Consider the following 23,702-nt stretch of genomic DNA (forward strand, 5'->3'; position numbering starts at 1 on the left):
CCTGGGTAACAAGAGCGAAACTCCATCTCAAAAAAAAAAGAAAAAGAAAAAAATTTTAAATTTAAAAAGGCTTGTAAAACCTTTCATTAATACATCTCCGGAAACATAATTTATCACAAAAATAAGATCCTCCAAAGTTCCACACCACTGGCATATAATTAGCTCAACATACCTTTTATTAAAAAATTGTATCTCTGGCTGGGCATGGTGGCTCACACCTGTAATCTTAGCACTTTGGGAGGCCAAGGGGGGCAGATCACCTGAGCTCAGGAGTTCGAGACCAGCCTGGGCAACATGACGAATCCCCGTCTCTACCAAAAATACAAAAAATTACCCAGGCGTGGTAGCGTGTGCCTGTAGCCCCACTACTTGGAAGGCTGAGGTAAGAAGACCACTTAAGCCCAGGAGGTCAAGGCTGCAGTGAGCCAAGATTGTACCACTGCACTCCAGGCTGGGTGACAGAGGGAGACTCTGTCTTAAAAAAATAAAATAAAATTACCTATCTATCTATATTACTGTGGAGATATATAATCCACTTCACTTCATAGCCAAAGTCTAAGCAATTTTTTAAAAGTGTTGCCTATATGATTTATTTAAAAAATTAGAACATCAATTTATACTTTCCCTTCCCATTACACCTTTATACTAGGGAGTATGTCCAGTGTCCTTTCCACAGCTGATACCATCAGATATTCTAGGAGGGAAGATAGAGTAGGAAGCTGACAGCTTTGAGAGACAATGAAGAGGTCAGAGTGCCTATCTGTACTGTGCTGCTCCTCTCATGAGTGGGTTCAGGATAGAAAAGAAAAAAGCAAACCCTGCATACGAGCTAAACTGGCTAGGGAGAGTTGAAACTATGAGCGAGGATCTTCTCTTCACTGCAGTCACTTTTTCAGTGAATATTTAACCACTTTCTAATCTCAGGGGCTTTATTTACACTAACCAATGTTTACCCAATCAGTACAAATTAATCCCTCTGAGGTAAATAATAGAAGATATTATTAAAGAATTCATATAGCTTAAATATTTGAGAATCCCACAGACACTGGTAAGTGCTGACAAAGAAAACCACATACCTTCCCTCCTAATGACCAAGGTACAGGCATGATGCTAGGGTATGGTCAGGATTGAGGACCAATTTACTGGCCACTAGTGCCAAGAGTGTGGTATACCTTACTCTTGGGTGTCACATGTTGGGACCTTCTACCACAAATACAGGACTCTCAGTCTATTCATTTATGGAAGAAGGCTCTATCTTAATGTATCTCCTCTCTTAGTCTAACTTCTGTCTTGCTTCATAAAATAGAGGACTAATAGCACTCTTCTTGCATTCTCTATGTTGCTCTCTCTGACATGCAGTTTAAGCAGTTGCATTCCTATTCAGAAGTTGCCCTGACTTGATGTGATATGACTGGGTGAGTAAAATTACTCTGGGACAAACTCTATGTCTTGCACTGAATATCCATCCTTCCAAGCAGCAGGTGAAAAAGAACTGAGAAAGTCCATATCAAATTAGACCAGCTTTGCTCTAGGTATTGGGACAAACTTATTCCTTAGCTTACTCCAAACATACATCTCCTACTTGCCTGTTTTCTTTGTTGGCTGACTGGATTTCATGTATTTAATAGTAATGAGATCACTCGGTTATGAACTTAGAGCACAGGAAGCAAAGATAGTCCTCCAGCCATTTTTAATTCTAGGCCTCAGTTCAGCAGTAAACTTGGTTAAAACAGCCTTCAACAAGGTTAAATCTATCTTTATTTCTAAAGTGTTTTGTGGTGGCAAAACCTCTGGGTAATAAAATGTTTATTTCTCTAGGAGATCCTGCAAGAAGGCAAAAGCTTAGGATGTTCCAGTGCCCTGGGTAGATTCCATCTTATTCTCATTCAATTAATAAAAGCAGAGTTAAAAAAAAAAGTTCTCAAGTGAGTAAATTAGGGAGTATGATAAACACATTCATCCACATTGCTTTAGGCATCCTGAGTTAGCTTTTTCCCTATTAGCAATAAGACTCCTTTTTTTTTTTTTTTTTTTTTGAGACAGAGTCTGGCTCTGTCACCAGGCGCCAGGCTGAAGTGCAGTGGCACGATCTCAGCTCACTGTAAACTCCACCTCCTGGGTTCAGGCAATTCTCCTGCCTCAGTCTCCTGGGTAGCTGGGACTACAGGTGTGCACCACCACGCCCAGCTAATTTTTTTGTATTTTTAGTAGAAACGTGGTTTCACCATGTTGGCCAGGATGGTCTCGATCTCTTGACCTCATGATCCAACCACTTCGGCCTCCCAAAGTGCTGCGGTGGGGCCAAGATTCCTTACAACAGTTTTCAGAGAGGCTCTTTTCTCTACAATTTCTTTCCTCTAATAATCCAAAAAGCTTGAGTTGATTAGAATTTTTTTGTAAGAGTCTGTACTGTAAAATGTAATCATATATTACATTATATACTTTAGAAGCATCAATCACTATAATTCATATGTAATATATTATCCACTATTCTTCATGCTATTTTCTGTTGAAGAATTTAAAGTGAAAAAGGTTAAAAAGGTCAAGAGATAGAAAGCGAGTTAGAAATAAGACTTCAAACTCCAACTCCTTTCATTTTCGGGGGCTTAGACTGAAGAGCTCCTTTTCAAATATTTTTATTAAACAACTAGATGATATTTTATATATCTTAGCAATTTTGAAAATGTATATGTTCTGTTACCCAATAATAATAATTTGTTTAAGGATTAAAATCTTCCAAATTTAGTAAATATACTAAAGTCATTCCCTCAGTATCCACAAGATTGTTTCCAGGACCCAAGTGGATACCAAAAATCTGCAAATGCACAAGTCCCTTATATAAAATGGCATAGTATTTGCTTATAAACTATGTACATCCTCCTGTATACTTTAAGCCATCTCTGGATTATGTATACCTAATACAATGTAAACACTATGTAAATAGTTGTTATACAGTTTTTTTGTATTAATTTCTATTGTTGTATTGCTATTTTTTATTTTTTTTCCCAAATATTTTCAATCCATGGTTGGTTGAATCTTTGAATGGGGATGTAGCCTGTGGATACAGAGTGCCAACTATATTTGCAACACTGACTGAAACAATAAATTCTTCAAGTGAAAACTGTACTATTTATAGCCAAAAACGAGAAGACTAATTTAACATGTAATTTAATATGCTAACTCCTTATTTTCCTAGTTTGATAACAGTTTGAGTAATATGGTCACCAAATAGAACAAAAGGTATAAAATACATGTTAGTACCCCAACCATGTGAGATGGTCTAGAAATCATAAATGCTGACATAATTCCCTATCAATATTTAAATCATAAACATGGATAGAAAGGTTGTGCAGAGATATTAAAATATTAAAAATTATATGAATGGCTACATGCTCAGAGGAAGAGAACACCCTAGATTACTTTTATTTATCTTGACAGGTGTTTTTCTCCTAGAAGAGCCTCCCACACTATATGACTGGTAGATTCGTGTATGAGACTAATGATTTGTTATGGAGAGCTCTGGGAAAACATGACTCACCTCTTTTCTGTGCTCAAAACATTTTTCCAATTTTCTTTCTTTACCTTTGTCTACCCTCCCCAATTCCCGCATTCTACCACTTGGGACAACTGTTTTTATCTTTTCAGATAATTAAACAGATATTATTATACATATCTACTTAATAAATGAGAAAGAATAGGGAATGGAAGGGGCAAGAAAAAGGGGTGAAGAATTGAGAGAAAGAGAACAGAGAAAACAAACTTCATTAGAAATAGTAACTAAGACCTGACACTTAAAGAAGCTTAATAAGAACTGAAGATAAATTGTTAGTGTAATATTTTTAAATTCAACTCACTTGAGTCTTACAGCTAAATCTCATTATTTGAAAATATTAAAATAAATCTATATGAAAATATATTTGAAATTTTGAGTAAATAATTTCATCTCACTATTGCAAGGATTATTATTCAAATTTGTTGGGAAAAAATCTAAAAATATGTGTAGACAAGGACTAAAGATAATTACTACATATAATGCTCTAGATTAAGAATGAATAATCTGATATAAATGAACACTAAAAGTCTGAACAATAGCACACCTGACAAGGCAGTATGATCATTCCCAAATTTTAAAATCCTGCACTACACAACTATTACATTTTTGAGGAGAAAAAAACACGGTCAGTAAAAAATCTTCGGGAGCTCAAAAAGTTAAAAAGTGTGATGTAATAGCAAGATAAAAGAAACCAAATATGTACAATCAGGAGAAACAATGGCTAGAGAATGATGAAAGTCTTTTCACAGAGGAAGGTAACATGCTATACTCTGGTCACCAAAAACACTGTAGTAGAATCTTCTGAATAACATTTAATGTAGATATGAGGATAAATATTCCAACATTAGAAATTATTAAGCATTGAAAAAATTTGGATGAGAATGGATAATGCAAGTTTGTAGAATCTGTTCAATAAAGCTTTTAAGAATAAGATATCATCTTTCCATTTAAAACTTAACTATACTATGGGCTTTCTAATAAAGTTTAAGGATTGTATTCTGGACCCAAGATTACCTACATCTGAATTCTACACAGGTAGCTGTTTGACTTTAGACAACATAAGTTTCAGTTACCTGATCTATAAAACAGGGATAAAAATAACAATACCACATCAGGTTGATGCAAGGCTTAAACAATGAGGCAAAAGACCTATTGCCAGTGTCTGATATGCAATAAGCTAAAACATGTTAACTATTATTATTATATGGTTACTGGGAGCAACTTACATTTTTACCTCACTTTACATAATACATTTCTAAAATTATTTGTATAAACGGAAACTCAGATTCTCCCTGGCTTATAGTACAACTTTACATTCTTTCTTTCTTTTTTTTTTTTTTTTTTTGAGACGGAGTTTCGCTCTCGTTACCCAGGCTGGAGTGCAATGGCGCGATCTCGGCTCACCGCAACCTCCGCCTCCTGAGTTCAGGCAATTCTTCCTGCCTCAGCCTCCTGAGTAGCTGGGGTTACAGGCACGCACCACCATGCCCAGCTAATTTTTTGTATTTTTTAGTAGAGATGGGGTTTCACCATGTTGACCAGGATGGTCTCGATCTCTTGACCTCGTGATCCACCCGCCTCGGCCTCCCAAAGTGCTGGGATTACAGGCGTGAGCCACCGCGCCCAGCCCTACATTCTTTCTTTATAACTATGAACTGGAAGGACTTCTCACTTGTTTCTCCACATTTTTCATCACCACAGAACCATTCATCCATTGGTAATATGCAATTTAAATAATACTCTAGTCCATTTAATGGACTTAATACTCTTAATAATACTCTAGTCCATTTAATGGACCAGAGTAATATTTAAATTAAAATATAAACATTGCCATAAAGTTTTAAAATACTCTTACATTTATGATTTTTAAATTGCATATCCAAAGTGGGACACCATAACATGCAATGTCTCAAGGTTCAGTAACTTAACATTTACTGATCATGTAGTAGGCAGGTCCCCTTAAAATCCATGACCCCCATACATTCTTATTATGGAATAATTTTAAAAGAATATGTTATGTAAGAACTAATTAAAAGTGAATTGGGCCAGGCACAGTGGCTCAGATCTATAATCCAGGCACTTTGGGAGGCTGAAGCAGGTAGATCACCTGAGGTCAGGAGTTTGAGATCAGCCTGGCCAACACGGTTAAAACCCCATCTCTATCGAAAAGTACAAAAATTAGCTGAGTGTGGTGGCGCGTGCCTGTAGTCCCAGCTACTGGGGAGGGTGAGGTGAGGGAATCACTTGAACCCAGGAAGCAGAGGTTGCAGTGAGTTGAGATCGGGCCACTGCACTCCAGCTTAGGCGACAGAGTGAGACCCTGTCAAAAAATAAACAAACAAAAAAAGTGAATTGCTCATGGTTAATACAATGTTATAGTTTCATAAAAAGAAGTCTTCCCTGGGTGGGTAGGGGGTAGGTCAGTGTGAGCATGTATGTGTGTGTGTACATATGTGTAGTCAATGCACTCTAATGAATAGTAATAATCTGAACTGACAACAAAGAGATGTTTATTGCAGTTTTATTTACAATAGTAAAACACTTGAACAACATATATAACACTAGAAAAATAATTAAATTATGACTGTCTAAAATAGTTATATGTTATGATTTTTAAAAATATAATGTTAAAGTGAAAAATACTAGTGTGCTCACAGACATGTTAACATGCATTTTTAAAACTGAAATATTCAAAAAGGTTCACAGTATTTACCTCTGGGAGATGGAATTATAAAAGACTTTGTGGGTTTTTTTTTTAAATAACTATATATAGCTACCAAAATAATTGTAATGTCTACTAACTGTAAACAAAATTTGTAAAGAATAAATAAAGGAAAATATTTTCAAATTGAGTCCAGTTGAGGATACTAACGAAAACTTTATGAACAACTATAAGCATCTAAAAAAACTTCAAAATTAAAATATGACTGTGGGAATTACAATTTGAAAGGGAGTATCATCTTAAGTATCAGTGAAGCCCCCAACTCCCATGCTACCCAAGGTAATATCTGAGAAACAAAAATAAAAAAAAAAATGAAATTCCATCTAGAGAAAAAATGACAAAAAATAGACTAAACCCAAGGAAAAGCAAACCAATTATTTAAGGTAGCACATCTCAGTTTGTTGTCTTCTATTTTTTTTTTCTGCCTCAATACTATTCACAAACACAACATACCCCCATCATTTACATCTTTCATTTTCTATAATGATTCTTGGAAGGGATAAACATAATCCCAGAGGAAATGTGTGTAAAGTTTCAAAATGTATCCCAGATCACAATTTAGGTTATGGCAAGTTCTCCAAATAGGGGCATACAAGTTCTACTTCCCAAATTTAGTAAAAGTATACACTAAGGAATTTATGGTTTGAACAAGAGTTCACTTGGAAAAGCTATGAGAAATTAATTTGTCTCTTTGATATTTTATAGTCTCAGAAAAGTATTACTAGTATGATACCATCAAGAAGAGCTTTTTTTTTTTTTTTTTTTTTTTGAGACAGTCTTGTCTGTCGCCAGGTGCCAGGCTGGAGTGCAGTGGCGCAATCTTGGCTCACTGCAACCTCCACCTTCCAAGTTCAAGCAATTCAAGGAGAGCTTTCTTTATCCTTAGTCTTGGAACTGGCTCTCAGTTATGCTCCCATACTTCCTTCTACTACTATTATAACACACATCATTCTTACTTCTACCATTTAATGTCTGCTATCAACTAATTTTAAACTGTAAGAGTTGTAAAATAAAGGAAGTAAAATGGTATATATGCAGATAACTGGGCGGGAAAGCTTTCAGGCACTGGAAGAAAGTGTACCTTAAAAGGTTAAATAAATTTTCAAGGAACAAAAACATGGTTTGTGGTGCTGAAGTACACCGAATAAAAAGAGAAGGCAAAGATGAGATCAGAGAGGTAATGTAGAGCCAGAACATGTAGGGTCCCACAGGTTGTTGTAAGAACTTAGGTTTTTTATTTTTAATGATCTGGGAAACCAGTGGAGGGACTTGAAGAGAGGAGTGATCTGATTTGACTCACAAAGTTTCAGCAAGAATAACCTGGCACCTATGTTTGGAACACTCAAAAGGCTTAAGATCAAAGCAAAGAAACTAGCAAGTTACTACGATAATCCAGGTAATACATGATAGTGGCCTGGACAGAATGGTGAAACGAGGGCAATGGGAAGTAGTCGAATACTGCACCTGTATTGAAAACATAACAGGCAACAGCTTTGTTCTGAACACGTTCCAAGTTAGACACCCATTAGGCATCCAAGTGAAGAGACACTAAGTAGACAATTAGATATACTCTTTCTTAGAATACACTGAAGAGATCCAAGGTAGATAAACAAATTTGGGAATCATCAGTCTATAGATACAGGTAGAACATCCAAACCCAAAAATCTGAAATGCTCCAAAATCCAAAACATTTTTGAGCACCAGTATGATGCTCAAAGGAAATGCTCATTGGAGCATTTCAGATTTCAAATTTTCAGATTTGGGATGCTCAGTCAGTAAATGTAATGCAAATATTCCAAAATCCCAAAAACTCAAAATGTAAAATATTTCTGGTTTCAGGTTCCAAGCATTTCAGATGAGGGATACTCAACCTGTAGAACAATTCTGAAAGTCAAGGTGATTAGATAAAATCACCTAGGGTGTGAATTTAAACAGGAAAAAAAAAAAAGGAGAGATCCTAAGACTGAGGCCTGGGACATTTTAACATTTACATGACATGGAGACTGGGTAGGACCAGAAAGAAGCTAAAAAGAGACAGTCAGAAACTGAAGGAAGAAAACCACACAGTTATAGTACACTGGAAGCCAAGAGGGGAAAAAAAAATATTTCAAACAACAGAAAGTTATCAAGGGGGGAAAAAGAGAAAAAAATTAAAATTATTAATAAGGTATAATGTTGCAAATCCTTTTAGCAATGAAGCCTGGTTTAGAAACAAAAAACACAGTGGGCAATCCCACCCGTAAAACAAAAAGGTGGCACTGCTGTAGCTGAAGTGGACAGAATAGACTGTATCTTCCTGCTTGGTATTATCTAGGGAAAACACAAAGGGAACACAAAACACACTGAAAACCACTGTTACGAAGCATCATTTAAAAATATGTGTTTAAGTTTTAAGGTAATTTATACCATGTTAATTATAGACATTAGATATTCATTGATTTTTTTTTAGAACAAGAGTAAGATCAAAAGGAAAAATCCAATAATTTTAGAGAAATAATATGAACTGTATTATTTAACCTCTCTAAGCCCCACTCACCTCAACTATTAATATTAAATGAGAATAACACTATATAAATTATGTATGTAAATAATTTAGCACTCTACACAAAACATAGGAAAAACTCTATAAAGGTATTTTTTTTAATTACTAGATAAAATTATTGCTGCTGAGTTGGTCAGCACAACTACATACTTGTGTAAACCTTCTTGAAGGGTTCCTAAAACAACTGTAAAGTAAAAGACTACTGCACGGAAACATACAAAATAAACAGAGAAAAATATTGATCCTAAAGACCTCCTCAGTAATCCCCTTTGTGTTTGTGAAGATTTGCCAAAAAAAAAGTACAAATTTTATAATGAAAGTCTGCCTTAAGTCATAAACTAGAATGGTACTTGACAAAATAATTTCTTATAACAGCAGGCTGAGGAATTCCATTCTCCAAATCCTTTACCGTTTTGAGACTATACTCTTAGTATATTTCACAGTAGCTATCTCAATACCACTTTATAAAAATAATACCTTACAGAGTAAATTTGTATCTATATTTTAAGTGAATCAGCTCTAAAAACCATAAAGAAAACTCACAAAATTTTAAGTCTTACCAAATTGAACCATCATTCACTTCTAATTTCAGGAAACATATGTATAAGGAAGTAATAATGAAATGCTGAAATTTGAAAAAATCTAAATTCTATATGTTTATAAGTTCATAGACATACATTTGCATCTTTAGTACAGAATAAAAGCATACTTTTTGATATGATATACTTTCAGCTGTGTGAACATCTTCCTGATTTCTCAGTACACTTTGTGTGTCCATATTAAGAACCTGAAGCTGCTGGATCAGCTCCGCTTGCTGGGCTGTATGTGTACTGTTCTGTTTGTAAAGATTCTGCAGCTCCTGCAATTCCTTCCTGTGCAAAGCAAGCAATAAACAGAGAAAAGTATGGATAAAGATCATCTCAGTTAAATAATTGTGTTCATCTAAGGTTACAGATTGGCATTCTACTTTTCATCTACCATTTGTACTGCAGGCAAACATTTATAAAACAAATAATAAAGTATTTAATATTTATCACATACACATAGAAAGTATTGATAGAACTACTATGACTTTCAAAGCCAGATACATATTAATTTTTTTGTAGCTTGATAGTAATAAAAACCCTGGATACACAGAGTACCACCTTTTATTTAAATTAAGTAAATGCTTCAGTTTCAAGAATTAACAAGTAGTGAGGTTAACTATGGTTATTAGACAGTTTTGAACAAGGGGACATCACCCTTATATTATTATACAGAACTTTAAATATATTAAAAAGAATCCCAAAGGGCATATTTAAGTTTTGAAACCAAAGTTCCTTAAAGCACAACTGTCAATTCTAGTTTGTAAGCTAAGGGTCCTGGGCTGGGATTCCTGTGACTCCTCTAATCCAGCTTGAAGGAACTGATGACATAAGAAAGTCAGAAAGTCACAAGGAAACTCCAGTCCTTCTAACCTACCCAGGATTAAACCGATAAACAGGAGGACAAACGAACTGGTGATGGCAATGATGGCACTAAGAGTCTAGGAGAACAGCACCTTAGAGATAGAGGTTTCCAGATTGCTGTGGTAGTGAATCCTGTGTGATACAGATCATACGAAACTGAAAATTCTTTTGTATATTTAATTTGAACAGTAAAATATTTATAAAGCTCTATTTCATCAAAATACACTATAAACAGTAGTCTCTTGGTATCTATGGGAGAATGGTTTCAAGACCCACTTTGAATACGAAAATTTACAGATGCTCAAGTCCCTTATATAAAATGATGCAGTTTTGCACATAATCTATGCACAATCTCCCAAATACTCTAGATTACTTATAACACCTAATACAAAGTACATGCTCTGTAAATAATGTTATACTGTACTCTTTAGGGAAAAATGACAAGAAAAAAGTCTGTATACATTCAGTACAGATGCAACCACTCATTTTATTCCCCTGAATTTTCAATATGTGATTGGATGAATCCATGGATATGAAAGGCTGATTGTACTTATATAATATTTTGGGCCAGGTATGATGGCTCACTTCTGTAATCCCAGCACTTTGGAAGGCCGAGGCGGGCAGATCACAAGGTCAAGAGATGGAGACCATCCTGGCCAACATGGTAAAACCCCGTCTCTACTAAAAATACAAAAATTAGCTGGGTGTGGTAGCACATACCTATAATCCCACTTATTCAGGAGGCTGACACAGGAGAATCACTTGAACCCAAGAAGTGGAGGTTATACTGAGCCAAGATTGCTCCACTACACTCCACCCTGGCGACAGAGAAGGACTCCATCTCAAAACAAAACAAAATTTAAAAAATCAAAAAATATATATGTATTTAAATATATAACATATATAAAATATATATATATATTTTTATTGCATTTTAGGTTTTGGGGTACATGTGAAAAACATGCAAGGTTGTTGCATAGGTGCATACGTGGCAGTATGATTTGCTGCCTCCCTCCCCTTCACCTATATCTGGCATTTCTCCCCATGCTATCCCTCCCCAACTCCCCACCCCCCCGCTGTCCCCCCTCCCCGCCAACAGACCCCCGTGTATAGTGCTCCCCTCCCTGTGTCCATGTGTTCTCCTTGTTCAACACCCACCTATGAATGAGAACATGTGGTGTTTGATTTTGTGTTCTTCTGTCAGTTTGCTGAGAATGATGTTTTCCAGGTTCATCCATGTCCCTACGAAGGATGTGAACTCCTCGTTTTTAATGGCTGCATAATATTCCATGGTGTATATGTGTCACATTTTTCCTGTCCAGTCTATCATCGATGGGCATTTGGGCTGGTTCCAGGTCTTTGCTATTGTAAACTGTGCTGCAATGAACATTCGTGTGCATGTGTCCTTATAGTAGAACGATTTATAATCCTTTGGATATATGCCCAGTAATGGGATTGCTGGGTCAAATGGAATTTCTATTTCTAGGTCCTTGAGGAATCGCCACACTGTTTTCCACAGTGGTTGAACTAATTTACACTCCCACCAACAGTGTAAAAGTGTTCCTATTTCTCCACATCCTCTCCAGCATCTGTTTTCTCCGGATTTTTTAATGATCGCCATTCTAACTGGCGTGAGATGGTATCTCAATGTAGTTTTGATTTGCATTTCTCTAATGACCAGTGATGATGAGCATTTATTCATATGTTTGTTGGCCTCATGTATGTCTTCTTTTGTAAAGTATCTGTTCATATCCTTCACCCATTTTTGAATGGGCTTGTTTGTTGTTTTCTTGTAAATCTTTTTTATCTCGTTGTAAATTCTGGATATCAGCCCTTTGTCAGACGGGTAGGCTGCAATAATTTTTTCCCATTCTGTTGGTTGCCGATTCACTCTATTGACTGTTTCTTTTGTCGTGCAAAAGCTGTGGAGTTTGATTAGGTCCCATTTGTCTATTTTGGCTTTTGTTGCCAATGCTTTTGGTGTTTTGGTCATAAAGTCCTTGCCTAAGCCTATGTCCTGAATGGTTTTGCCTAGGTTTCCTTCTAGTGTTTTTATGGTGTGAGGTCTTATGTTTAAGTCTTTAATCCATCTGGAGTCAATTTTAGTGTAAGGTGTCAGGAAGGGGTCCAGTTTCTGCTTTCTGCATATGGCTAGCCAGTTTTCCCAACACCACTTATTGAACAGGGAATCCTTTCTCCATTGCTTGTTTTTGTCAGGTTTGTCAAAGATCGGGTGGTTGTAGATATGTTGTGTCGCCTCCGACGCCTCTGTTCTGTTCCATTGGTCTATATCTCTGTTTTGGTACCAGTACCATGCTGTTTTGATTACTGTAGCCTTGTAGTAGAGTTTGATGTCCGGTAGTGTGATGCCTCCCGCTTTGTTCTTTTTGCTTAGAATTGACTTGGCTATGCGGGCTCTCTTTTGGTTCCATATGAAGTTTAAGGTGGTTTTTTCCAGTTCTGTGAGGAAGGTCATTGGTAGCTTGATGGGGATAGCGTTGAATCTGTAAATTACTTTGGGCAGTATGGCCATTTTCACGATATTAATTCTTCCTAACCATGAACATGGAATGTTTCTCCATCTCTTTGTGTCCTCTCTTATTTCGTTGAGCAGTGGTTTGTAGTGCTCCTTGAAGAGGTCCTTTACGTACCTTGTTAGTTGTATTCCTAGGTATTTTATTCTCTTTGTAGCAATTGTGAATGGCAGTTCGTTCTTGATTTGGCTCTCTTTAAGTCTGTTATTGGTGTATAGGAATGCTTGTGATTTTTGCACATTGATTTTGTATCCTGAGACGTTGCTGAAGTTGCTTATCAGTTTCAGGAGATTTTGGGCTGAGGTGATAGGGTCTTCTAGATATACAATCATGTCGTCTGCAAATAGAGACAATTTGACTTCCTCCTTTCCTCGTCGAATACCCTTTATTTCTTTTTCTTGCCTGATTGCCCTGGCTAGAACTTCCAGTACTATATTGAATAGGAGTGGTGAGAGAGGGCATCCTTGTCTAGTGCCAGATTTCAAAGGGAATCCTTCCAGTTTTTGCCCATTCCGTATGATATTGGCTGTCGGTTTGTCATAAATAGCTTTTATTATTTTGAGATACGTTCCGTCGATACCTAGTTTATTGAGAGTTTTTAGCATAAAGGGCTGTTGAATTTTGTCAAAGGTCTTCTCTGCATCAATTGAGATATTCATGTGGTTTTTGTTTTTGGTTCTGTTTATGTGGTGAATTACATTTATAGACTTGCGTATATTGAACCAGCCTTGCATCCCCGGGATGAATCCTACTTGATCATGGTGGATAAGCTTTTTGATGTGCTGTTGTAATCGGCTTGCCAGTATTTTATTGAAGATTTTTGCAACTATGTTCATCATGGATATTGGCCTGTAGTTTTCTTTTCTTGTTGAGTCTCTGCCGGGTTTTGGTATCAGGATGATGTTGGTCTCATAAAATGATTTGGGAAGGATTCCCTCTTTTTGGTTTATTTGGAATAGTTTCAGTAGGAATGGTACCAGTTCCTCTTTGTATGTCTGGTAGAATTCGGCTGTGAAACCATCTGGGCCTGGGCTTTTTTTGGGTGGTAGGCTCTTAATTGCTGCCTCGACTTCAGACCTTGTTATTGGTCTATTCAGGGTTTTGACTTCTTCCTGGTTTAGGCTTGGGAGGAGGCTACTGTCCAGGAATTTATCCATTTCTACCAGGTTTTCTAATTTATGTGCATAGAGTTGTTTGTAATAATCTCTGATGATGGTTTGAATTTCTGTGGCGTCTGTGGTGATATCCCCTTTATCATTTTTTATTACATCTATTTGGTTATTCTCTCTTTTCTTTTTTATTAGTCTGGCTAGTGGTCTGTCTATTTTGTTGATCTTTTCAAAAAACCAGCTCCTGGATTTATTGATTTTTTTGTAGGGTTTTTCGTGTCTCTATCTCCTTCAATTCTGCTTTGATCTTAGTTATTTCTTGTCTTCTGCTAGGTTTTGAGTTTTTTTGATCTTGCTCCTCTAGCTCTTTCAATTTTGACGATAGAGTGTCAATTTTAGATCTCTCCTTTCTTCTCATGTGGGCACCTATTTCTTCTCCCCAGGTGTTCTGGCCGAGGGGGTTAGCGCTTTATGCTTTTCAGCTGTGTTGCTACCGTTTTCCCTGCCCACAAGGTGGCAGTCTAGTCACACTCAGCCTGCAGAGGCTTCGCTGAGCTGCTGTGGGCTCCGCCCAGCTTCCGTGTGAGCTTCCCTGCAGTCCTGTTTATATGGGTGTAGTTAGAACTGCTTCCGCTATGCTGGCCCGCCCCTGTAGTGACGGAGTCTCTGTATTGGCGGGTTGTCTTGGTTACGGAAAATTGCCCCGGGAACTGCAGGGTGTTTCCCGATGGAGGACGCCCCTCCCCCACAGAGCTGGACCGTCCCGGGTTCAGCCGTGTTTCCAGTGGGGCCCTCTTTGCCCGGGAATCTCTTGGCTTGCCTCCTTGCCTCAGCTCCCCTTGCTGGCCCAGAGGGGACACAGTCTCGTTCACTTTGCTCAAGGAGCCGCTGCTCCCTGCCCCCGGTGCAGGCCGAGCGGCTGCTCTGGTCCAACCAGCGGCACTGGGAACCCGTGGAGCTTCTCCGCCTGTGAATCTCCTGGTCTGTGGGCAGTTAAAATCCGCTGCCCTGTGTGCCGCTGCGTCAGCCGAAGCAGCGGCTCTGAGATTCGTGGTGCTGCCTTGTCCGGGGGTCTCCTGGCTTGACTCCCTGCTTCAGCTCCCCTTGCTGGCTCAGAGGGAACTCTGTCTCTCTCCCTCTGTATAAGAAGCCACTGCCCCCCGCCCCAGGGCGTAGGCTGAGCGGCCACACCGCCCAAACCAGCGGCGCTGGCGACCCGTGGGGCTTCTCCTCCTGTGAATCTCCTGGTCTGTGGGCAGTAAAAGTCCGTCTGGAAATGGGGCGTCCACTCACCCTCTGCGCCTTCTCTCGGAGCTGCGATCCTGACTTCCTCCTAAGTGGCCATCTTGGATCAAGTTCCAAAATATATATATATATATATATTTTTTTTTTTTTTTTTTTTGAGACGGAGTTTCGCTCTTGTTACCCAGGCTGGAGCGCAATGGCGCGATCTCGGCTCACCGCAATCTCCGCCTCCTGGGTTCAGGCAATTCTCCTGCCTCAGCCTCCTGAGTAGCTGGGATTACAGGCACGCGCCACCGTGCCCAGCTCATTTTTTGTATTAGTAGAGACGGGGTTTCACCATGTTGACCAGGATGGTCTCGATCTCTTGACCTCGTGATCCACCCGCCTCGGCCTCCCAAAGTGCTGGGATTACAGGCTTGAGCCACCGCGCCCAGCCTATATATTTTTTTATATACAGTCTTGAAGATTGTATTTCTTAATGAAACTTTTTCTTTACCTATAACCTTTAACTACTCGTTCATTCACATAAATCTTAAAACAAAGAAATAATAAAAGAAATAAGCAGGCAGTTGTTGAAGATGGAAAAAAATTAGTATGGGAGCAAATAGTTCTGTTCTTTACCGATTTAGAACATTAATGTTCTCAAACCACAACCCCTGCATCCATACAGATACATGGACATATACCATTTTCCTGTAACTATTCAAAAAACTGAAACACACAGAAAATAGCAGTCAAAAATGGAGAAGCAAAGAGAAGAAAACCAATAATGGCACAATGCCTTCAGGAAATGTAATACACGAAGAGGGGGGAAAAAGACCCTAGTAATAATGTATGATGATTATTGCCATTTTCACGAATAATATTAGCAAAAATTGTCAAAGGAAATACCCAACAGTACAGGAGAAAATTTGATCGTAATTAAGACATGTTAGCCAGGGGACCTAAAAAAAACATTGCATTTAGAAAGGAGACATGATGAAGATAAAACATATTATCTTTCAATACAGTGTAAAACACAGGAAATTTATTTATATTCCAATGTTAGAAGACATCTGGTATTTCTTATTGTGAAGGCCCAAATCAGTCAGTAGCTGTTCTGTATTTAAGGACAATGTACAACAAAATATATGTATCTTTAGTGATAAGAAACACACTGAAGAGTAGGATGATGCTCAAACGATTATAAGGCTTTGCAAATTAAAAATCAACCTGAGAAAAAGCACATTTTTCTCTACCATCTCATGCCATTTTCTGGGCATGCTCTCAATAAGTGGAACTGAAACATAATCTTATACTATGTAGATACATTTATTTCTCTCTATCTTCCCACACCACCACAGAAAAGTAGAAGTGACGGTATGTACACCAAATCTGCAAATACAAAAAGCAAGCAAGGCTCAGGGAAAGCCCTGAATTTGTTTAGACCTTTCCTCATTTGAAAACAAGTAAAGTAAAACAGGAGGGGCCAAGATGGCGGACTAGAAACAGTTGTGGTAGGAGGCCTGCACAAAGAAGAACCAAAACAACTAGTGAATCCTGTACTGTCAACTGAGGTATCCAAGTTCTCTCACTGGGACTGACAAGGTATTTGGCACAACCCACGGAGAGCGAGGACAAGCAGGGTGGTGCAGTGGCCCACCTGGGAGCCACACTGGGTAACGGGATCTCCTACCACCGCCAAGAAAAATGGTGCGTGATTGGGTTACTCTGCTGGGGAAACCATGCTTTTTCCACGGATCTGTGTAACCCACGATCAGGAGATCCCCCTCATGAGCCCACACCACCAGGGCCTTGGGTTCCAAGTGCAGAGCTGTCCAGATTCTTGGCAGTCTCTTGGTGGCCTCTCAGCAGCCACTGGATTGGAGACTACCCAAGACTACCAACTTCCCAGTGGAAGAGGCGGCCATGCTGCCTGCTGCCTAAGATGCCAGAGTTTCCAGGGAGCAGGGACAATGGGCAGCAGCCTTTGCTGCAGCTCCCATCTGTCAGTTTTCCCTTGCCAGTGCCAGGAAGACTGGATGGTTTGGACCCAGAAGGAATTCCCCACAGAACGCCACAGTGGCTATGGCAGATTGAGACCACACTGCCCTTTAGGCGGAACGCTAACCCATCCCTCCTCACTGGGCAGGACCTCCCTACAGCAATTTCAGCAACTCCAGCCAGGGGTTTAGGGACAGAGCTTTGATCTCCCTAGGACTGAGCCTCTAGGGGGAGAGGTGCCCACAGTCTTACAGATTAGCAGACTTAGACCTTCCCCCTGCTAGCTCTGAGGAATCCGGGCAGTCCAGAAGAGTGGGATTCCCCCCAGCACAGTGCACCCACTCTGCCAAGGGGCAGCCAGAGTGCTTCACTAAGCAGATCCCAGATCCCCTGCCTCCAGACTGGGTGAGACCCCCCAACAGGGGAAACCAGACAGCTTATAGAGGAGCATTCCATTGACATCAGGCTGCTGCCCCTCAGGGACAAACATCCCAGCCAGAGGAAGGAGCAGGTAGTCATCTTTGCCATTCTGCAGTCTCCACTGGTGACACCTCCAGATGCAGAAGGGACCCAAGTGAATAGGGTTTGAAGTGACCCCCAGCAAACTACAGCAGCCCTACCCTAAGGAAGAGGGGCCTGTTAAAAGAAAAACAAACAAACAGCAACAACAATAACAGCATTAACAAAAATGTCCCCACAAACTCAAAGATCAAAGCTAGATAAACTCACAAAGGTGAGAAAGAATCAAGGAAAAAACACTGAAAACTCGAAAAGCCAGAATGCCTCTTCTCCAGATGATCGTAACATCTCTCCAGGAAGAGCACAGAACTGGGTGGAGGCTGAGATGGATGAACTAACAGAAGTAGGCCTCAGTAAGTGGGTAATAACTAACTTAGCTGAGCTAAAGGAGCATGTTCTAACCCAATACAAAGAAGCTAAGAACCATGATAAAACATTACAGGAGCTGTTAACCAGAGTAACCAGTTTGAAAGGAACATAAATAACCTAATGGAGTTGAAAAGACAATATGAGAACCTCGCAATACAGCCACAAGTATCAATAGCCAAAATGATCAAGCGGAGGAAAGAATTTCAGAGCTTAGAGACTGAAATAAGATAGGCAGACAAGATAAGAGAGAAAGAAGAATAAACAGAAACAAACGAAACCTCCATGACCTATGGGATTATGTAAAAAGATCGAACATATGACTGAATGGGATAATTGAAAGAGATGGGAAGAACAGAACTAAGGTAGAAAACATACTTCAGGATATCATCTAGGAGAACTTTCCCAACATAACAAGATTGGCCAACATTTAATTCATGAAATCCAAAGAACCCCAGTAAGATGCTCCATGAGAAGATCAACCCTAAGACATATAATCAGCAAATTCTCCAAGGTTGAAATGAAGAAAAATAATGTTAACAGCAGCCAGAGAGAAAGGTGAGGTCACCTACAGAAGGAAACCCATTAGACTAACAGGGAACTTCTCAGCAGAAACCGTACAAGTCAGAGGAGATTGGGGCCAGTAAAAGGATTTCCAACCCAGAATTTCATATCCAACCAAACTGAGCTGCATAAGTGAAGGAGAAATAAAATCCTCTTCAGACAAGCAAATGCTGAGGGAATTAGCCTCCACCAGGCCTACCTTGCAAGAGCCCCTGAAGGAAGCACTAAATATGGAAAAAGAAAAAATCATTACCAGCAACTGCAAAAACACACGGAGGTAAAAAGACCAATGAAACTATGAAGCAACTACATCACCAAGTCTGCAAAATAGCCAGCTAGCATCATGACAGGATCAAATTCACACATAACAGTATTAACCTTAAATGTAAATGAGCTAAATGCCCCAATTAAAAGACACCAAATGTTAAGCTGGATAAAGAGTCAAGACTCATCAGTGTGCTCACTTTAAGAGACCCATCTTACATGCAAAAACACACATAGGCTCAAAATAAAGGAATGGAGGAAAATTTACCAAGCAAATGGAAAGAAGAAAAGAGCAGGGGCTGCAATCCTAGTTTCTGACAAAATAGACTTTAAACCAACAAGGATCATAAGAGACAAAGAGGGGCATTGAATAATGGTAAAGGGTTCAATTCAACAAGAAAAGCTAACTATCCTAAATATATATGCACCTAATACAGAAGCACCCAGATTCATAAAACAAGTTCTTAGAGACCTACGAAGACACTTAGACTCCCACACAATAATAGTGGGAGACTTTTAACACCCCACTGTCAATATTAGACACACCATCAAACAAAATTAACAAGGACATTCAGGACTCGATCTCAGCTCTGGATCAAGTGAATCTGATAAATATCTACATAACTCTCCATCCAAAAACAACAGAATATATATTCCTCTTGGTGACACATAGCACTTACTCTAACATCGATCATGTAATTGGAAGAAAAACACTGCTCAGTAAATGCAAAAGAACTGAAATCATAATAAACAGTCTATCAGAAAACAGCGCAATCAAATTATAACTCAATATAAAGAAACTCACTCAAACCATACAACTACATGGAAATTGAACAACCTGCTCCTGAATGACTCCTGGGTAAATAATGAAATTATGGCAGAAATCAAGAAGTTCTTAAAATCAGTAAGAACAAATAGACAACATACAAGAGTCTCTGGAATGCAGCTAAAGCAGTGTTAAGAGGAAAATGTATGGCACTAACTGCCCATATCAAAAAAATAGAAAAATCTCAAGTTGAAATCCTAACATCAAAACTAAAAGAACTAAAGAACCAAGAGCAAATAAACTACAACACTAGCAGAAGACAAGAAATAACCAAGATCAGGGCAGAACTGAAGGAGATAAGGGACATGAAAAACTCTTCAAAAAAAATGAATGAATCCAAGAGCTGGTTTGTTGAAAAAATTAACAAAATGGATAAACCACAAGTTAGACTAATAAAGAGGAAAAGAGAAGAATCGAATAGATACAATTAAAAAAATGATAAAGGGGATATCACCACTGACCCACACAGAAATACAAACAACCTTCAGATACTATAAATACCTCTATGCAAATAAACTAGAAAATCTAGAAGAAATGGATAAATTCCTGGACACATACATCCTCCCAAAACTGAACCAGGGAGAAGCTGAATTTTTGAATAGCCAATAACAAGTTCTGAAGGGACAGTAACAAATAGCCTACTAACCAAAGGAATATAAATCATTCTATTATAAAGATATATGGATATGTTCTGTTCATTGCAGCACTATTCACAATAGCAAAGACATCAAATCAACCCAAATGCCCATCAATGATACACTGGATAAAGAAAATGTGGTACATATACACCATGGAATATGATACAGCCATAAAAAGTAATGAGATCATATCCTTTGCAGGGACATGGACAGAGCTGGAAGCCATTATCTTCAGCAAACTAACACAGAAACACAAAACCAAACACCACATGTAGTGGGAGCTAAACAATGAGAACACACGGATACAGGGTAGAGGAACAACACACACTGGGGCCTGTCAGTGGGCAGGTGGTGTGCAGGGGAAGGGATAGCATCAGGATAAATATCTAATATATGAGGGGCTTAATACTTAGGTGATAGATTGATAGGTGCAGCAAACCACCATGGCACATATTTACCTATGTAACAAACATGCACATCCTGCATATGTATCTTGAAACTTAAAACAAAATTATTTTTAAAAAGAAAAATATGATATCTTAAAAGGGGTGGGATAAATTTAAGAAAAAAAAGAAATGTAATTGTGCATACTCAGAGGAAATGTATACCTCTGAGTAGAAGTAACATAAGAACTTGGAAGAAAAGTGAAGAAAAAGTACAAAAAATAAGACATTATGCCCTTGTGAAAAAGCAATAGAAAGCAAAGATGTAAGGACATCTCTGTGAGGGCAGGGACTTCTTTGTTCAGTGCTATAAACAAAGCACCTAGGACAGTTCCTGTCTCTTATTAAATATTTATTGTTGCATGGGACACATCTTAGGCATCTTTTAAGATTCAACTTCATCTAGCTACTAGAATTTTGAGTCCATTTTTCTGCCTCAGCCTACTAATTGCTACATCAGCCTACCAAATATATACAGCTCACATGACTCCATCACTCGAGGATAACCAGCTGCATGCCTAGAGTCTTTTTCTTCGTTAACTTTTCCAGACTGGGATAAACAATGCCACTATACAGGAGACAGTATGAGCAACAACAAACTTGAACAAATAGAAGACAAAATGCAAAAGGAAACAAGAAAGATAAATTATCTTCTTCCATCTGACAGCTTGCTCCAGGGCACAGTTTCTCTGTTCTTGGGTGGTTAAGTCAGTGACCTGATGTCTTCATGGTTTATCATGAAGCAGTGGCTAGAACAATGCATTACCTCCAATTACTTTTTATTCTTTCCTGCCTCAGATTCTTGTTCTTTTACCCACTTTGTACTGGAAGTGAATCTCCCAAGTAAGCAATCAGTATGTAATCCCTGACTCAAGCTCTGTTTACTAGGCTATTTGAAAATGGTTGTTGAATGAATGAAATGAAGAAGATAACAAAAAAGGACTGATATCAAAAAAAATGTCACCATAGCTTTAAATCCATAATGAGAGTAGTTATAAGCAAAATCAAAATTATACAGCACAAAATTGTTAAGTTCAAACTTGAGAAGTTCCTCTAGATATGTATCAAAGGGAATTAAAGAAAATCTGGGTTCGCTGAAAGAGAAGATGCTGAGAACCAGCAATGCTTCCCATCTCATGAGGGATGCTAAGTTCTGTAGATTATATCGTATTGCCGAAATATAAATCTAATAATCATTCAGTGATTGTTTTAGTCTAACGATTGTTTTAGTCCATTTTGGTTACTCAAAATCCCTAAAACTGAGTAATTTATAAAGAAAAAGGAATTTATTTCTTGCAGTTATTCTTAAAATAGTCCAAGGTTGAAGGTTTCCATCTGGTGAGGGCCTTCTTCCTCATGGGGACTCTATGCAGAGTCCTGAGGCAGTACCAGACATCACATGGTGATAAAGCTGAGAATATTAGCTCAGGTCTTTCTTCCTCTTATAAGGCCAACAGTTGCATTCCCATGATAACCCATTAATACATGAGTGGATTAATTCATTCACAAGAGTGGATTAATTCATTCATGAGGGCAGAGCCCTCATGACCCAATTGCCTTATAAAGTCCCAATGTCCCAATTCTGCTACACCGAGGATTAAATTTCAACATGAACTTTGGATGGGACAAATACTCAAACCATAGCAGTGATGCTATCAAAAAAATTGAATAGGCCAGGTGATAAATTAGGAATATCCTTTTAAAAATCAGGTTTTGTAGAAAACACTAATAGAGGGTTTCGAACAGCTTATCTACCTAGTTCTACAGCTTAAAAAAAAAAACTTGACACCTTACAAAAACAAAGATTTACTGCTTGTTCACATTACATTTGCTTTTCTTTATTCTAAGACCCAAACTGGAGCATCAGACTGTTGTGGAAATAGGCTATTCTGGAAAAAGGTAAAAAGCAAAGGCAAATCAAGCAATGGCTCCTTTAAAACATTTGACAGGACTCTCATTCCACTGACCAAAATAAGTCACATGACTAAAATGGATGCCAACAGGGACAGAAACCATAACGTAGCAATAGGGAAGGCCCTGGTAAAGATGGGCTCATGAGATGAGTCAAAACAAACAGTATGGAATGAACAAATCAAGAGTAAAAAGTTTAATGATGAACACTGAAGTACTATATAGAATTATGCCTAAACATCTGCATTCACTATGATTATACAAGAGGAAATAAATGCTATAATTCTTAAGACACAAATTGTGGGGAGTCAAAATGGCTGAATTTATGTGCTCATTTCAGAGTGTACATAGCAGAGTACAAAAATCAGCTAAAGATGAAATGTAGCTTAAAAAAACATAATAACATAAATCTCCAAGGTTTTTCATATGTTTGTTCTTAGTTTTAGAAAGATAGTTTTCCTTATAGAGAAAAAATAATTATCTAAGATGTAATAATCTCAATTTCACATCACAGTCATATTGTTTCATTATATGAAAAAAAAACTAAAGTTATTAGTTACCAAAAGAACATGTGCAAAATAGTCTTTTTTATTTAAAAAGTCTGTCTACCCAATCCTCAATTTATAAATAATGACTGAGAAAAATCTAGAACAATGCTCAAAAAATTTTATGGCTGTTATTTCTCTAGGGATGCATTTTTAGTGTAATTTTTTTTCTTTCACCTTCTTTGTACTTTCCTGTACTACATGCATTTATTTTTATATAATTCACATTTATCATTTATACCAAAATAATCATAGCACGATTCACAGTGAAAACAAAATACTTAATCCACCCCAAAAAACCGCACAATAAAACTATACGCAATAAAAGAAAAATCATTTGAAAGCTTTATGAGAAGGAAAAATTACATTTAAAATAGTAACAAGAAACATCAAAGATTTAGGAATAAATTTAATGAGAAATTGTTCAAAATCTATTTGAGAAAGACACAGAGACCGAAACAAATGGAATGACACACCACATTCTGGGACA

At 38.1% G+C, this 23,702-nt stretch overlaps 1 protein-coding gene across 7 annotated transcripts in view; it reads right to left on the reverse strand.

Annotated features, from left to right (window-relative positions):
- The window catches only part of CNTLN (centlein), a 374,623-nt gene that overhangs the window by 202,915 nt on the left and 148,006 nt on the right, over positions 1-23,702 (reverse strand). For all 7 annotated transcript variants that reach the window (XM_064381308.1, XM_012449978.3, XM_012449977.3 and 4 more), the window contains one exon: positions 9,527-9,689. In XM_064381308.1, the coding sequence (XP_064237378.1) occupies positions 9,527-9,689 (163 nt within the window). The remainder of the gene's footprint in view (positions 1-9,526; positions 9,690-23,702) is intronic.

Source organism: Aotus nancymaae, unplaced genomic scaffold (assembly GCF_030222135.1).
Source record: "Aotus nancymaae isolate 86718 unplaced genomic scaffold, 86718_ANA_hifiasm-v0.15.2.pri h1tg000003l, whole genome shotgun sequence".
NCBI classification, from domain to species: domain Eukaryota; kingdom Metazoa; phylum Chordata; class Mammalia; order Primates; family Aotidae; genus Aotus; species Aotus nancymaae.